At 50.1% G+C, this 17480-nt stretch overlaps 1 protein-coding gene across 1 annotated transcript in view; it reads right to left on the bottom strand.

Annotated features, from left to right (window-relative positions):
- NPC1 (NPC intracellular cholesterol transporter 1) overlaps positions 1 to 17480 on the bottom strand; it is a 98756-nt gene that overhangs the window by 32931 nt on the left and 48345 nt on the right. Inside the window, exons 7-9 of the mRNA XM_073550831.1 lie at positions 17144 to 17220; positions 16156 to 16526; positions 14908 to 15140 (exon numbers count right to left, since the gene is read on the bottom strand). Of these exons, the coding sequence (XP_073406932.1) occupies positions 14908 to 15140; positions 16156 to 16526; positions 17144 to 17220 (681 nt within the window). The remainder of the gene's footprint in view (positions 1 to 14907; positions 15141 to 16155; positions 16527 to 17143; positions 17221 to 17480) is intronic.

Genomic DNA, 17480 nt, shown 5'->3' with positions numbered 1-17480 from the left:
ACCCCCAGAGGAGGCTGTTTGTCCTGGACGCGGTATACCTCCAGAACCGCTGAACGAATCCAACGAGCAATGGTGGATTTGGAGGCTGGGAATCCTTTTCGATGACCATCTGAGACGACAAATAGGGAGTCGGACTGACGGAAAGGAGCAGTCCTAGCAAGTTAGATTCGAATTGCTCTGACCAAGTCCAACTAGTGCAGGGATCTTTCCAAGGGATGAGTTGGAGAGGGACACAGAGAGGGCAGGACGATGTCCTTATTGATGTGAAAAGCAGAGACCAGAAAGGCCGGAACCGATCTGAGCACTACCTTATCCTGGTGCAAAACCAGGAAAGGGGAACGGAAGGACAATGCTGCCAACTCAGAGACCCTCCAAATAGAAGTGATAGCGACTAGGAAGGCGACCTTCCACGATAAGAGGGAAAGAGAAATGTCCTGAATCGGCTTGAAAGGCGCACGCTGAAGAGCGCTTAAAACAAGATTCAAATCCCATGGATCGACAGGAGACTGGTAAGGAGGCGCTATGTGAGCGACGCCCTGAAGAAAAGTCTTCACCTGGGGAAAAGAAGCTAAATCTCTTAGGAAAAGGATAGCTAGAGCGGACACCTGACCCTTTAAGGTACTGAGGGAAAGGCCGGAGTCGAGACCCGTCTGCAGAAAACCCAGAACAGAAGGAAGAGAAAAAGTCATAGGAAACACAATGTTGTCCTCACACCACCAAAAAAAGGCTTTCCAACATCTGTGATAAATGAGAGATGACGCGGGCTTCCTTGCCTGAATCATGGTCTGAATGACCTTGTGGGAAAAACCTGCGTCTCTCAGGACCGTGGCCTCAACAACCATGCCATTAGGCTATGTGCCCACGTAGCGATTCTGAAGCAGAATAAACCTGAGCAGAATTGCACACCCTGATCCCAGGAAACCGCATGCGTTTGACGCGCTTTTGTAAGCGTTTGTCAAGCATTTTTGCATGCGTTTTCCAAAGCGCTTTTGCCCACCTAATTGATGGTATGCGGAATCGCATGCGATTCCGCAAAATTAATGAACATGCTGCGTTTATCGCTAAGTGTTTCCGCAGCAGTTAAAAACGCATCATTAGCACAACATGTGCGTTTTTCATTAAAAATTGAATTTGATGCTTTTCTTAAGCATTTCTGCAGCAGAATCGCTTGTCAAAAAGCGCTGCAGAAAAGCTTAAAAAAACGCTACGTGGCCCCACAGCCTTAAATTCAGAGACCGAGAATTCGGGTGAAAGAGGGGCCCCTGCGATAAAAGATCTGGACGGTCTGGAAGCCTCCAGGGGACGTCCGAGAGCATGTTTACTAGCTCCGCATACCAGGCCCTTCGTGGCCAATCTGGAGCTATTAACAGAACGGGAACCCCTTCTGCCTTTATCTTTTTCACGATTCTTGGGATCAGGGGAAGAGGTGGGAACAGATAAGGCATGCGAAACTGGGACCACGGGACTACCAGAGCATCGCAACCGATAGCCATCGGATCTCGAGACCTAGCTACGTACTGGGGAACCTTGTGGTTTGCTCGAAATGCCATGAGGTTGATGTCCGGAAAGCCCCAACTTAGACAAATTTGGTGAGAGACATCGGGGTTGAGAGCCCACTCGCCTGACACGAGCCCTTGAAGGCTCAGGAAATTGACTTTCCAGTTGTCCACACCTGGAATGTGTACGGCTGATATGGCGGGAACATGGCTTTCCGCCCAACGCAGAATCTTTGCCACCTCCAGCATGATCTGCTTGCTGCGAGTTCCGCCTTGGTGGTTTATGTACGCCACGGCCGTGGCGTTGTCCGACTGGATGCAGACCGACCAGCGGATGAGGGCAAGAAAGATTGCCCTGATCTCCAAGAGATTGATTGGTAAGATAGCTTCCTGAGCATCCCAGCGGCCCTGCTCCATGAGGTGGTGAAAAACTGCTCCCCAACCCAGGAGACTGGCATCGGTGATGACCTGCCATCGAATGGGAAGGAAGGATCTCCCGCGTAGGACCGAGGTGGGAAACATCCACCAGGTTAGGGATTGCCTCACCTTGAGAGGCAGAAGCACTGGGCGGTCCAGGGAGGATGTCGTCTTGTCCCAAGCAGACAGGAGGACCAGCTGGAGAGGGCGGGAGTGAAACTGGGCATATGGCACTGCTTCGAAGGAAGCAATCATCTTCCCTAGGACTCTCATGCAGAGCCGAATGGGAAGAGGGACCGGGCGCTTTAGGGCTTTGATCTCCTGTTGGAGGGATGAAATTTTCTTCTTTGGAAGGAAAACTCGAGCTTGGCTGGTGTCGAATTCCATGCCCAGAAATACAAGACGCTGAGTTGGGATCAGGGTAGACTTCTCTTTGTTGACTATCCAGCCGAGGCGATGCAGCGTGTCCAGAGTGATCTGGAGGCTGTGACTGCAGTCTCGGCGAGATGGACCCTTGAACAGGAGATCGTCGAGAAGGGATTATAAGAATTCCCTTTGAACGAAGGATGGCCATGACCGCCGCCATGATCTTCGTGAAGACTCTGGGGGGCGGACGCTAGACCGAATGGGAGAGCTGTGAACTTTTGACACTCCTGTATGGCAAATCTGAGAAACTTCTGATGCTGCACACAAAACAGGAACATGCAAGTAAGCGTCCTGAATGTCCACAAAGCAAAGATATTTCCCCGGTTCCGTGGAGGCGATCACTGAGCGCAAGGACTCCATTCGAAAATGGCGAACACGAAGGTAACGATTCAACTGCTTGAGGTCCAAGATAGGTCGAAGGGCACCGTCCTTTTTTGGGACTATGAACAGGTTTGAGTAAAACCCGAAAAACCGTTCGTGCCAAGGAACGGGTACGATCACTCCTGAGTTTAGGAGAGACGAGACAGCCTGGGAAAGCCCTGGGGCATGAGAGGGCTGTTTTAGTGGACGAGAAAGGAAGAAACGTCCCTTTGGGGGCAAAGAAAATTCTATTTTGTAGCCTGATGTGACAACCTCCCTAACCCAGGCGTCATCGACCATCGCCAACCAAGTTTCCTTGAAAAGAAGAAGCCTGCCTCCCACCCTGGAAAGATTCCCAGGTGGGGGTGACCCGTCATTTAGCGGAAAATCTGTGGCCGCGAGAACCGGAGGGCTTAGAGGGGCAGATCCTAGACCTCCAGCGAGGGGTAGGTTTGGAGGAAGGTTTTTCTTCTTTCTCCCTGAGCGGACGGACGGTCCTGTTGAGAGGATCCGCCTGAGGAAGAGAAAGGCCGAAAAGGCTGAGGGCCCTTTCTGTTGAAGGTGCGTCTTGGCCTGGATTGGGGCAGAGAAGTACTTTTGACTCCGGTGGCATCTGAAATGATCTGGTCTAGCTTGGCCCCAAATAGTCTGGCGCCCTGGAAAGGAAGGCCAGTGAGAGATTTTTTTGGAAGCCGGATCTGCGTTCCAAGCCTTCAACCAAAGGATGCGGCGAATAGCAATAATGTTGCTGTTAGCTCTTGCTGAGCAAGCCGCAGCATCCAGGGAGGCGTTCAACAAATATTTACCAGCATGCGCAATTTGATCTGCTAAATCTGCTAGCTCCTCTGGGGGAGCTGCTGCCACAATGCCTCGATGGAGTATCTTGGCCCAGGCAGATATTGCTTTCGCCACCCATGAGGAGGCAAAGTTAGGGCAAAAGGAAGTGCCTGATGCCTCAAAGGCTGACTTGGCTAAGGCCTCAATCTGTCTATCCGTAGTGTCCTTGAGAGATGCCGCATCTGGAATGGACAGGACTGTGAGATGCTAAACGTGAAACCGGCGGGTCCACCTTAGGAGATTGACCATTTGCTAACGAGGTCAGGACTAAAGGGGTAAAGGATGTCCAGATGTTTTCTTCCCAGGAAGCATTTTCCGGGATTCTCCCAGTTTCTAGAGGTAGTGATGTCAAACTCGTGATTGGGAAAAAGCTTGGAAGGGCGTTTTACCCGTTTGAAAGAAACGGATTGGTCCTGAGCAGTAGCATTTTCCTCAATTTCGAGCGTTTGTACAATAGCCAAAAACAGGATTTTTAAGTTGCTTACCGTAAAATCTGTTTCTCGGAGCCTTCATTGGGGGACACAGAGACCATGGGTGTATGCTGCTGCCACTAGGAGGCTGACACTATGCACAAAAAAGGTTAGCTCCTCCTCCGCAGTGTACACCCCACCGACCGGCAGGGAATTCCTCAGTTAGTGAGAAAGCAGTAGAAGCAACAGAATAGATTGAAAAACAGAACAGACAACTCAACTGTAAATAACCAACAAACATAAGGACAGGAGTTGTAGAACATGGGAGGGTGCTGTGTCCCCCAATGAAGGCACCGAGAAACACATTTTACGGTAAGCAACTTAAAAATCCTGTTTTCTCGTTCGCCTTATTGGGGGACACAGAGACCATGGGACGTCCCAAAGCAGTCCCTGGGGTGGGAAACAAACTTCCATCAGGCCAGCGGACTCACCACCGCCGCCTGCAGAATCCTTCTACCTAGGCTGGCGTCCGCCGAAGCGTAGGTGTGGACTCTGCAGAATTTCACAAACGTGTGAACCGATGACCAGGATGCAGCTTTGCAAAGCTGCAGCACGGAAGCTCTGTGGCGTACCGCCCAGGAGGCACCCACTGCCCGAGTAGAGTGGGCCCTGATCCCGGAGGGGCTCCGCGACGCTTAACTCGGTAGGCCTCCAAAATTGCCGATTTGATCCAGCGAGCAACAGTGGCCTTTGACGCCGGGAGACCTTTCCGCGCCCCGTCTGGAATAATGAAAAGTGACTGTCTTTCGGAAGGGAGTCGTCCTAGACAGATAGACCCTTATCGCCCTAACCAGATCCAGCTTGTTGAAGGACCGCTCTCGGGAATGAGCGGGACTCGGACAGAAGGACGGCAGAACGATCTCCTCCTTGAGGTGAAACGAAGACACCACCTTCGGATGGAAAGAGGGCGGAGGCTGTAGAACCACCTTATCATGGTGAAGTACCAGGAAGGGAGATTGGCAAGAAAGAGCTGCCAATTCCGACACGCGCCGGACGGAAGTGATGGCCACCAGAAAGGCTACCTTCCGAGAAAGGAGAGAAAGGGAAATATCTCTGATAGGTTCAAAGGGAGGACCTTGCAGAACCCCTAGAACCAGATTAAAGGTCCCATGGATCCACGGGCGCCCGGTACGGCGGAACCGTGTGAGCCACGCCCTGAAGAAAGGTCTTGACCTGAGGATGGGAAGCCAACGTCTTTTGAAACAAAATGGACAGTGCCGAAACCTGACCTTTCAAGGAACCGAGGGCAAGCCCCGCATCCAGTCCTGCCTGAAGAAACGCTAGGATTGAAGGGAGCGACAAAGACATGGGCGCGAAGCCATAGGACTCACACCAAGTGAAATAGGCCTTCCAAGTACGGTAGTAGATCTTGGAAGAAGATGGCTTTCTGGCTCGGATCATGGTCTGAATTACTTGGTTGGAAAATCCTGCTTGTTTCAAAACCTCAGTCTCAACAGCCACGCCGTTAAATTGAGCGGCCGAGAATTGGGGTGGCAAATCGGACCTTGAGACAGCAAATCTGTTCTGTCTGGAAGCTTCCAGGGGGCGTCCACGAGAAGGTTGACAATGTCCGCGAACCAAGACCTTCTGGGCCAATTCAGGGCAACGAGAATGACTGGAATTCCTTCTGCCTTGATCTTCTTCAACAGCTTGGGCAGAAGAGGCAGGGGAGGGAACAGGTAGGGGAGTTCGAACTGCGACCAAGGAACGGCCAGTGTCGGCGCCCACTGCCAGAGTGTCTCGAGACCTGGAAACAAACTGTGGGACTTTCCTGTTGAGGCGAGACGCCATGAGGTCTACGTCCGGGGTGCCCCACCGACGGCAGAGCAGAAGAAACACCTCCGGATGTAGGGACCACTCCCCCGCCGTGAGGCCCTCCCGGCTGAGAAAATCGGTGGCCCAGTTGTCTACGCCGGGAATGTGTACCGCGGAGATTGTCGGAACGGAGATCTCCGCACAAAGAAGAATCTTGGACACCTCCGCCAGAGCTGAGACACTCTGTGTCCCCCCTTGGCGGTTGACATACGCCACCGCTGTGGCATTGTCTGTCTGAATCCGGACAGGCAGTCCCTTGAGGAGTTTCTCCCAGTGAACGAGAGCCAGATGGATCGCTCAAATCTCTAGGACGTTGATCGGCAGAGCTGAATCCCGATCCGACCATCGGCCCTGAACCATGTGGTTGCGGAACACTGCCCCCCAGCCGAGGAGACTGGCATCTGTTGTTACTATCTGTCAGTGAATGGGAAGAAGGGAACGACCCGATAGAATGAGAGGCGACGTCAACCACCAGTTGAGGGACCGCTTGATCCGGTATGAAAGATGAACAGGGCGATCCGGGGACAGAGGCGATCTGTTCCACCTCGACAGAATGGCCTGCTGGAGAGGTCTGGCGTGAAATTGGACAAAGGGAACTGCCTCTATCGCCGCCACCATCTTTCCCAGGACCCTCATGGCTTTACGGAGGGACGGGAGTCGTGTGATCTGCAGCGATCGTACTTCCTGCTGCAGGGAGAGAATCTTCTCTTGTGGGAGAAAGACCCTTAACCGACGAGTGTCGAGCCGTAGGCCGCCTAGAAAGACCAGAGGTTGGGTAGGAATCAGAGAGGACTTTTTCCTGTTGATGATCCACCCGAAATTGGAAAGAGTGTCCAGGACGATTGACAAACTTTGGTGAGCCTGTTGAAATGAGGGAGCTTTGATCAGAATATCGTCGAGGTACGGGAAAAGAACGAGACCTCTGACCTTCAACGAAGCCAACAACGCAGCCATGATTTTCGTGAAGACTCTGGGAGCGGTGGCAAGACCGAAGGGCAGTGCGATGAACTGGTAGTGGTGCTGCCGAATCGCGAGACGCAGGAACTTCTGATGTCCGGAGAAAATCGGAACATGTAAATAGGCATCTTGGATGTCTATTGAGCACATGAATTCCTGCTCCTCCATGGAAGCTATGATCGAGCGAAGCGACTCCATGCGGAAGTGGCGAAGGCGGACCCTCTTGTTGAGCGGCTTGAGAACCAAGATGGGTCGAGCTGCGCCGTTTTTTTTTGTTTTTTTTTCGGCACTACAAACAGGTTCGAATAGAACCTTGTGAAGCGCTCCGATTCGGGAACGGGCACAATCACCCCAGAACTGAGGAGAGAGGCGATAGCCGTAGAGAACCCCGAGATCAAGGCTGGATCTTTTGGAGGCTGGGATTCGAAGAAACGATCCCGTGGAAGAGAGACGAACTCTATCTTGTATCCTGAGGATACGACCTCCCTGACCCAAGCTTCCTCTACGGAGGCCAGCCAAACGTCCCTGAAGGAAGCTGATCTCCCAATTGGAAGGACCCCTCGAGTGCCCGACGATAGTCATGCTGAAGTAGACCGTCCAGATCTAGATCTGGACGGTCTGCCCTGGGAAGAGTGGGATCACCAGGAAGGAGTGGGTCTGAAGGAAACTTTTTATCCTGGCGAGCCTGCGGTCTCTGTTGGCTGGAGTTGTCTGCCGTATTGAAACGGCGGAAAGTCCGAAAGGGTCGAAACTGACGCCTTAGTGGAGGTCTGCGAGGCTTGTACTGAGGGAGGCGTGAACTCGTGCCTCTGGTGGCGTCCTTAATAATCTGGTCCGATTGGGACCCAAAGAGGCGCACCCCCGGAAAAGGCAGGTTAGTGAGGGACTTTTTAGAAGACAAGTCCGCTTGCCAGGCCTTTAGCCAAATTGTACGTCGAATTGCAACTACGTTGCTTGACGCCTGAACTGCGCAGGATGCGGCATCCAAGGAAGCGGAAAGAAGATAGTCCCCCGCATGGGAGATCTGATTGGCGAGATCGGCCAAACGCTCCGGTTGCGCTTTATCCAAGATGCCCTGACGAAGGTAGTCTGCCCACGTGGCTATGGCCTTTGCTGCCCAGGAAGAAGCCAAGCTTGGACATACCGCCGCTTCGAAGGCAGACTTCGCCAGGGATTCTATAATCCTGTCATTAGAATCCTTTAGGGACGCCACGCCCGAAAGCGGGAGAACCGTATTATTGGAAAGCCTGGACACGGGCGGATCCACCGAGGGAGAAGCAGACCAGTTGTCCGTGAGCTCCTTAGCGAATGGGTAGAGTACGCCGAGACGCTTTCCTCTTTGAAAGCGTCTGGTCGGATCCTCTCTTTCCCTGGTAAAAATCTTTCCAAACTCGGAATGGAAAGGAAATACCCTGGAGGAAGTTTCTGCCCGTCTGAACGAAACCTCCTGATCTGAGGATTTCGCAGGGGAGTCAGCAATATCGAAGGTATGATGGATCGCTGCAATGAGGTTCTGCACTGTGAACTTCATGTTTGCATCTTGGTCTGAATCCAGCTCTAAAATCCCCTCAGATGACCTGTCCGAAAGCGCTTCACCTGACCCGGGAGAGGAGGCCCGAGTGGGAGGCTGCTGAGAAGGGCTATGCGGTGAGATGGGGCTAGGAGATGATTCCGGCTGGGTCTTTTGCGACTAACGCTGGCTGACTCAGATGGAATAACTTGGGACCTGCTTGGCCCTGCCGAAGAGTCCAGGGGCAACGTATCCAGAACGGTCACCAGGGACTGAGACACCTTGGTGAGGTCTGCCACTGATTGAGATAGAGAGGAGGCCCAGCCAGGCGTGGGGGGGGGGGGGGGGGTTCACCCTCACCTGGGGCAGTAGATGGCCCCTGGACGGCGTCAGGCTGAAGTTAGACATAGTGAAAAACTGAGGTAGTGCCGGAAGGTTGGGGGACAGAGGGCGGAGAAGGGTCAGTCTGCAGTGCAGAGCTACTCACGGTCCGGTGTCCCCAGAAGCGATGCTCTGCGAACTGTCAGTGGATGCAGGTCAGAGCGAAATCCGGCCGACAGACCACCTGAGCGAAAAACCAGCTGGCAGATGGTGATATCCGGTGACGAGCTGGTGTCCGGCTGACAGGCTGGGAAAATGGCGCCTGCCTGAGAAAGAGCGCGCGTCCAGGAGAGGAGGGAGGGCGGAGCACACCACAGGGTTAAAACTCTCTGCCCTCTGGCCAATAGCAGGCTGGGCAGGTGAAGGACAGGCGGTGGGAGGGCCTGGGAAGAGCAGGAGAGAAGCCCGCTTAGAAGAAAGGGGCGGGGGGCGTGGCCGCGACGCAGCGGTAGGCCCGAACTAAAGCCGGGGCCTAAATTAGTTGCGGCGGCCGCCTGTCAGCAGGGGGTCGGCACGGAGGTCGGAAAATGGACGCCGCCGGAAGCCGCGTCCAAGGGAAGAAGGGGAGGAAGAGGCCCTGTACTCCCTGTCCCCAGAAAGGGGGGAGGGAAAGGGGGAACGTGGGGGCCAGCAATATGGAGCATGGTGTGCCTATGGGCGTAGGGCGACTGCGAGCGACCGCAGCGCCCGCTCCCTGTGCCATTAAAGAGGCGCACCCCCTGTCCGTCGGGAATGGGCAGCCAGGTAAATAAAAATAAAAAATCCATACTCACCCATCCCCGATCCGTTACCTAGGACTGAAGAACTCCTGCGTCTCATCCAACCGACAGGCTCTGGTAGGCGAGTGGGAGGGAGACTGGCGACAAGGACCCCTGGAGTCGCTGGCACGTCTTGGTGTCGGCGTCCGTCTGGCTGGTCCTGCCGCGGAGAACTGCAAGGATACGGGGTGGCAATACACGCCGTACTCGCAGACTCCATGTGGGAGTACAGATGTGACTTTTCACTCTGTATCCCTCCGTAGAACCTGTAAAGGAACGACACACGACGAGGTAGATAAGGGTCTAATAAAAGACCCGTGTCCACCTCCTACTGACACTAAGCTAAACTGAGGAATTCCCTGCCGGTCGGTGGGGTGTACACTGCGGAGGAGGAGCTAACCTTTTTTGTGCATAGTGTCAGCCTCCTAGTGGCAGCAGCATACACCCATGGTCTCTGTGTCCCCCAATAAGGCGAACGAGAAATAAGGCTATCTACCATCAGAGTCAGATTCTGACAGCGAGGCTACGTCTGACCCGACATCCGCCTCCGAGGAGGGGGGACGGGCAGTGAGGGGCACCCTTGGTGCTGCCGAATCTGAGGAAGAGCTAGAAAGAGTCCGCTTCCTAGTCCTTTCTCCTGATCTGTCCCTGGGAAAGTCATGGTCAGGTGCGTGCGAGTCACTGTGAGAGGTGTTCGGAGCACTGGTGGCAGCAGAGGGATGTGGCATACGTTCCAGGACCTGTACCAGGGACTGTGAGATTTTGGTGAGGTCTGAAACCAATTAAGATATGGCAACGGTCAGACCTGAAACCGACTGGGACATGGCAACGGCCCACTCAGGAGGTGGGGGAGTGCTCTCATCCCGGGCGTTAGAGGAGTCCTGAGGCGCCGACATGGTGGAAGGACTGTAGGACGAGCAGAAAGGGTACGGCTGGCCTGAAGCCCACTTTCTCTTACAGCGGGCACAAGCACAGTGGACTACCGTAGGGATATAGGCAGAGGCCCCTGCAGAATTGGGCATAGGTAGAGTCTAAGTGATAACTGCAGCAGAACGCTATGGAGGAGATACAGCTGAGGAGAGTTATCAGCCGGTCAGGGTAAGAAAAGAAGAGCCTACCAGACACCCAGCGATGCAGCAGCAGTAGCGCAGGTAACCTAGTCCCCCGCAGGAACACAGATGAGGAGGCTGGTATCTGAGGTCCCAGAGAAGAACGCTGCAGGAGCACAAGATGGAGGTTGTGTACTCAGTCACGAGAAGAGCAGGATGGAGGGCAGGGTTAACAACCTAGGCACCTCTAGTAATTGGCCAGACAGGCAGAGAGCGCCAAAAAGAAGGGAGCGTGTCCGGCCGGAGAAAACGAAAGCGGCGTCCTGATAGGCTGGCCCGCTGGAGGGGGCGTGGCCAGCGTGCTATGAAAGTAAAGGGAGACACGGGACATGGGAACAGGCAGGGGGACGGGTCCGGTGCTGGAGAATGAAAGGAAGGCGCTGATTGGCTGATGCCGGCCAGGAGGCGTGCCCAAAGGGCCAGAGGGGGCGTGGCCTAACCGGATAACAGCCCAGAGGAAGAGGGTTGTAAGGAAAAAATGTCGGACAGCGAGTGCTTTGTGAAGAAAAAAGGCGCGGAATTTGAATGAGGAGAGGAAAAGCAGGGGCTGCAGTAGCTTACTGGTGGGTGCTGCAGGGGCTTAGCGGTCGGGGGAGGTCTACTACCTGTCTCTTGAATCCGGCTCCTCTTCATAGCTGAGGATGACATCAGGAGCCCTCGGGGAAGAGGGTCCTGGGAAAACAATCCTCCTTCCCGCACCATGTCCCGACGGCGCAGAAGACGGTGTCACCCCTTAAAAATAAGGGGGAAGGCCACCACCGGTGACCACCGTCTTCCTCTCAGCCGTCTCCGAGGAGAGGGGTGAGGAGGGGAATAGGCAAGGACTGGCCACCGAGAGTCGCCCTGAAACACCCTTACGGGGACAAGGGACAAAGTCCTGCCAGCGGGTCCGAGAGTAGGCGATGTGGGTGACACCACACTGCTCTCTCGGTCGCTTAAATGTGGGAAAACAGGGTGAGCATTTCTTCACCCTGTTACCCGACGAGCTGTATTTGAAAAATAAAGGTGAAAGGATTAATAACACACAAAAGCTGTAAAGAAAAAATACTGCGGATCTGGTGTTAGATCCAGGTCCGCCTCCTTCAGACACTAAGCAAAAACTGAGGTAATTTGGGCCTGTCGGTAGGTGTATACTGCTGGGGAGGAGCTAACTTTCTTATTTGCATAGTCTCAGCCTCCTAGCGACAGCAGCAACACCCATGGTAACCTGTGTCCCCCAATGAAGTGAGAAATTAACTTTATTCCTTTAGGGTTTCAGTCATGGCTGTGACGCCAGTAGGGGTTCAGTTGCCACTCTGTGTATAGACAACAGCGGCTGTCACAGTGTTCCGACAAAGACTTGATAGCTGGCCCTAATGCTGTGCCAGCTTTCAGTCAGTGCCAGGGGCATGGCTACATTCGCCGCTCTCTATACACAGAGCAGCGACTACACACGCAACCCCCATGACTGAAAACCGAAAGCTGCAGGGAGAAATAAAGTTAGTTTCCTCCTGGCACCTGGAGTCTAAGTGCAGGCGAGTTGCAGGTTCAGAATGCTATTAATCTGCAGGTGAACCCCATAGCTGAAAGTTAATAGCCTTTGTAGACATGCAGGTTTCCTCTAAAACCTATAAATGTAGACCAGAAAAAGCACAATACCAATAGAAGGGAAGCCAACCAGACCAAAAGCCATAGTAAAATATGTTGATAAGGCTCCCTAAAAGGACACTTCAACATATATCTATAGAAACAAGAAAGACACAATGGAGTACACAGCCCATATTAATTGAAAAAATATATATTAAATTTTATTATACTAAAATGACAGTACATACATAAGTACATAAATAGACAATACAAGGATCAGGCAATGATGGCTGAGTTCACCAATATAAAAGTAGAAAATGCTGGTTTGTCATAAGTATAAACAGCAATAAGGGGTTAAAGGACAATCATCTCCACTAGCATATGTCTTAAAACATGTGTATAGACAATGGGCTGGAGTATAATGAATTGCTCAAGCATAGTGCTTACCCATATTGTGCAGACCTGGACCAAAGCCCACCGCGACCGACGTGCGTTTTGCTCTCACTTTCTCAAGGTGCGGTACTTATGGCAAACCAGCATTTTCAACTTTTATATTGGTGACCTCAGCCATCATTGCCTGATCCTTGTATTGTCCATTTATGTACATACAGTGGGGCAAAAAAGTATTTAGTCAGCAATAGTGCAAGTTCCACCACTTAAAAAGATGAGAGGCGTCTGTAATTTACATCATAGGTAGACCTCAACTATGGGAGACAAACTGAGAAAAAAAAATCCAGAAAATCACATTGTCTGTTTTTTTTTCATTTTATTTGCATATTATGGTGGAAAATAAGTATTTGGTCAGAAACAAGCAATCAAGATTTCTGGCTCTCACAGACCTGTAACTTCTTCTTTAAGAGTCTCCTCTTTCCTCCACTCATTACCTGTAGTAATGGCACCTGTTTAAACTTGTTATCAGTATAAAAAGACACCTGTGCACACCCTCAAACAGTCTGACTCCAAACTCCACTATGGTGAAGACCAAAGAGCTGTCAAAGGACACCAGAAGCAAAATTGTAGCCCTGCACCAGGCTGGGAAGACTGAATCTTCAATAGCCAACCAGCTTGGAGTGAAGAAATCAACTGTGGGAGCAATAATTAGAAAATGGAAGACATACAAGACCACTGATAATCTCCCTCGATCTGGTGCTCCACGCAAAATCCCACCCTGTGGGGTCAGAATGATCACAAGAACGGTGAGCAAAAATCCCAGAACCACGCGGGGGGACCTAGTGAATGAATTGCAGAGAGCTGGGACCAATGTAACAAGGCCTACCATAAGTAACACACTAAGTCACCATGGACTCAGATCCTGCAGTGCCAGACGTGTCCCACTGCTTAAGCCTGTACATGTCCGGGCCCGTCTGAAGTTTGCTAGAGAGCATTTGGATGATCCAGAGGAGTTTTGGGAGAATGTCCTATGGTCTGATGAAACCAAACTGGAACTGTTTGGTAGAAACACAACTTGTCGTGTTTGGAGGAAAAAGAATACTGAGTTGCATCCATCAAACACCATACCTACTGTAAAGCATGGTGGTGGAAACATCATGCTTTGGGGCTGTTTCTCTGCAAAGGGGCCAGGACGACTGATCCGGGTACATGAAAGAATGAATGGGGCCATGTATCGTGAGATTTTGAGTGCAAACCTCCTTCCATCAGCAAGGGCATTGAAGATGAAACGTGGCTGGGTCTTTCAACATGACAATGATCCAAAGCACACCGCCAGGGCAACGAAGGAGTGGCTTCGTAAGAAGCATTTCAAGGTCCTGGAGTGGCCTAGCCAGTCTCCAGATCTCAACCCTATAGAAAACCTTTGGAGGGAGTTGAAAGTCCGTGTTGCCAAGCGAAAAGACAAAAACATCACTGCTCTAGAGGAGATCTGCATGGAGGAATGGGCCAACATACCAACAACAGTGTGTGGCAACCTTGTGAAGACTTACAGAAAACGTTTGACCTCTGTCATTGCCAACAAAGGATATATCACAAAGTATTGAGATGAAATTTTGTTTCTGACCAAATACTTATTTTCCACCATAATATGCAAGTAAAATGAAAAAAAAACAGACAAATGTGATTTTCTGGATTTTTTTTTCTCAGTTTGTCTCCCATAGTTGAGGTCTACCTATGATGTAAATTACAGACGCCTCTCATCTTTTTAAGTGGTGGAACTTGCACTATTGCTGACTGACTAAATACTTTTTTGCCCCACTGTAATTATTTATGTACTGTCATTTTAGTATAATAACATTTAATATATATTTTTTCAATTAATATGGACTGTGTACTCCATTGTGTCGTCCTTGTTTCTATATTCCTTTAAAACCTGCATAGCTGGCAAATTTTGTGGATATACACTGTGACAGATGCATACAATGTGCTGTTAGGGTAAAACTCTAAGATTTTGTGGTGAGTATTTTACATCAGTATTTGTGAGCAAAAACCAGGAGTGGGTAAAGTAGTGACATGTTTCTATTATACTTTTCCTCTGATTGTTCCACTCCTGGTTTTGGCTTGCAGATACGGAGGGAGGTAAAAAAAAAAAAAAAAAAAAAAATACAGTAAAATAATCAGCACGTGGCCTTAGTGTGAAGAAACAAATATGAACCTAGCACTCAACTTAAAGGTATTTGTAAGGCGGTTTATTGTAGTACACGAAAAAGACGTTTCGGTCAATGTGACCACCTTCAGTTACGTGTGGTATATAGATTATCTATCAGAAAGGACGATGGTGCTTTAGGCATTGAGGAGAATGATCTCTCTAAGGTAATGAGCTTGAGTTTAGATAAAAAAGGAATGCTAACTTACTGCACACAGTACAAGAAATGAGTGTGGTAGTCCGCTGCAACGAATAAATCAAAGCTATCCATTTCGGTATGATTCAGTACAGAATAGCTGTTCTGGAAGTAGTTTAGGACGCTGAGGATTGTGCAGTTGGTGTTATACGGAGCGAGAGGAGACAAGCAGATGTCTTTCAGCATCACAGTCTCATTTTGGTACTCAGCAGTTAAGTTTTCAATAGCATTTTGTAGCTCCAAAACCTGGGGAAGAAAAGTAGAACAATTCTGTAACACTGCAGTTAGTAAAAAAGGAAAAAAAACAAACAATTCAAGTACATAGCATTTTATGAGGATAACAGAATAAGAACCAGGAAAGGCCTGGGCTGCTGGACTGGGAAAAGAAGAAAAGGCTCCACTTTATCTATTAGGTCAGCCCAGGGTTTGTACGACCTAATGAGACTTGTTGGGTGCTGGCAGAGAAGGCTCCCTAACATATATGTGCTATAAAGGGCTCCTGGCTGTGAAGAACTAAGACTGGCAACAAACAAGGTTTTAAAAGAGAATCTGTCAGCAGAATGTTATCCCCCCCCCACCATTTATATATGAATGTAGTAGCTCTTTCAAAGACAGGTCCAGCAATACAGTTATATAGCCAGTCTGTTACTGAGAAATCACCATGTGAATAGATATGCAAGAAGTTATGGTAGATCTGAAGCCTTTGTCACTCCAGCTCCATTCCCTGCCCCCTCCCTTGCTTGACGTCACGAGGCATAGAGGCTGTCAGGCAGGAGTCAGTGGACCAGATCTGCACTAGTAATGTGAAGCACTTGCACGCATGAGAAGCCAATAATGCACGATGGGCCCAATCAGAGAATCCTGTGCACTGACGTGACGTTATTGATGAGCCAGTGTCTGTGTAAACCTAGAGATGGTACTACAGTGAGCAGATGATTCACCCCTGAAAATGTTCTGCTATATGAATCACTCTTAATTGTGGGCTATAAAATTAACAGCACAAACGGCACGTGTGTTGCCCATTAGTCACGTAATAATAAAAAATGGTAACACCATACTATGCTATCCTTTTAATTATCAGTTGTATAATGTGGACAAAACACATTATACAAAGGTAAAAAGCCACATATTATAAAACTGCTCAGTTGTGCTCATTTAAGTGTAAACAAGCAGAAAAAAGGCTTATTTCTTGAAAGCAGCTAGAATACAAATGGTTATCAGCCCTTGTTACCAAAGCTTTTCACAAACAATTGGCTGTTACCTGGGACAGAATGTCAAATGTTAAAGGTGGGCCAAAAGGCACAGGATCACCTGATGGATATGGGGAAAAGGTTTCTCCCTTAGTGTAGGGAGCAGTGATGATCAGCTGCTCTGTGCGGAAGAAAGGTCCAAAGTGTGAATCAAAGTAATCCTTCTCTCTTCGAGCTTGGCTGTGCGGATCAGACCACAGCTCCACTGGGTCCGTAGTAATACGCATAAACTTTAGCCCCGAGCAGCACGCAGCAATAACAGCAAGGGAGAAAAAGATGACAGTCCAGGGGTTCCGGACACAAAACGATCCCCATTTTGTAAAAGCCACTCGGAGACAGTTCTCAAGCCACTCTCCAATTCTATCACAGCACGAAGGCTCACCTGCATCAATACAAAAAGGTTTATGGCAAGACTTCCAATGCATTTTGCACAAGTGTTATTGGGGTTGTCCGGTGAAAACAAGTTATCAACTATCCAAAGGCTAGGTCATAACTTGGGGACTGGTGGAGGTCTGAGCACATGGAAACGCACAGATCGGCAAAGGGGGAATTTATATACACAGACTGGAGTGGCAGTGCCATGCTTGACCTACGCGCCCTTTCATCTCTCTGGTGCTGCTGAGTACTGAGCAGCCTCAGAGACTGAATAGAGCAGAGGTCAGGCATCCAATCTGCTGCTGCATTTTGGAACGGGTATACGAGTTCAGTCAATTGAGATGTCTGTCAGACTAAGCATCTAATGTAGGGCTTTAAGAGAAATGTAGCAGTTTAGGTTAGTAGACAACCCCCTGTTGGCACTTCAAACTGATAGAATGTTAATTAAAGGGTTAGTCTGTTAATAAATATGTAAGATCGTGCACCGTAATGATATCGCTAAGGAATGTGCATTACTATAATAATCTCATGACTTGTGCTGCAGCATATGTGCATTAACATTTCTGGGTCGCTGATCACACTAAAAAATTACTCCCCTATTCTAGCTGTACATTTTAGTCCTACCTGAAATAGGTGCGTAGTTGACTGAATAGGCCAATGTGGTGTCTATTGGGGCGTATTCTGAAACTATCTTCTTTCTCCTGAAAGAAAAAGGACATGTGAAAATCTGTCAAAATCATGCTGCTGTCAATACTGGCTGCTGTAAAACTAAATGATACTCCAGGTAAAAGCTGGAAGTTCAGCTATTTCCTGAAGTGGAGATACCCAACGGCTTACTTATCCCATCCCTACCAGGAGTGTGTGTAGGGATTCACTTCCCTTATTAGGTCAAGAAAACTACGGCTAGCGACAGACGGAGAAAGGAACCACCTACAAGAAAGAGCCACTCATCCCATGGCCA

The sequence above is a fragment of the Dendrobates tinctorius genome, unplaced genomic scaffold (assembly GCF_039654945.1).
Source record: "Dendrobates tinctorius isolate UK_male_01 unplaced genomic scaffold, ASM3965494v1 ptg000171l, whole genome shotgun sequence".
In the NCBI taxonomy this organism is placed as follows: Eukaryota; Metazoa; Chordata; class Amphibia; order Anura; family Dendrobatidae; genus Dendrobates; species Dendrobates tinctorius.
This window is presented reverse-complemented; position numbering and strand designations above follow the sequence as displayed.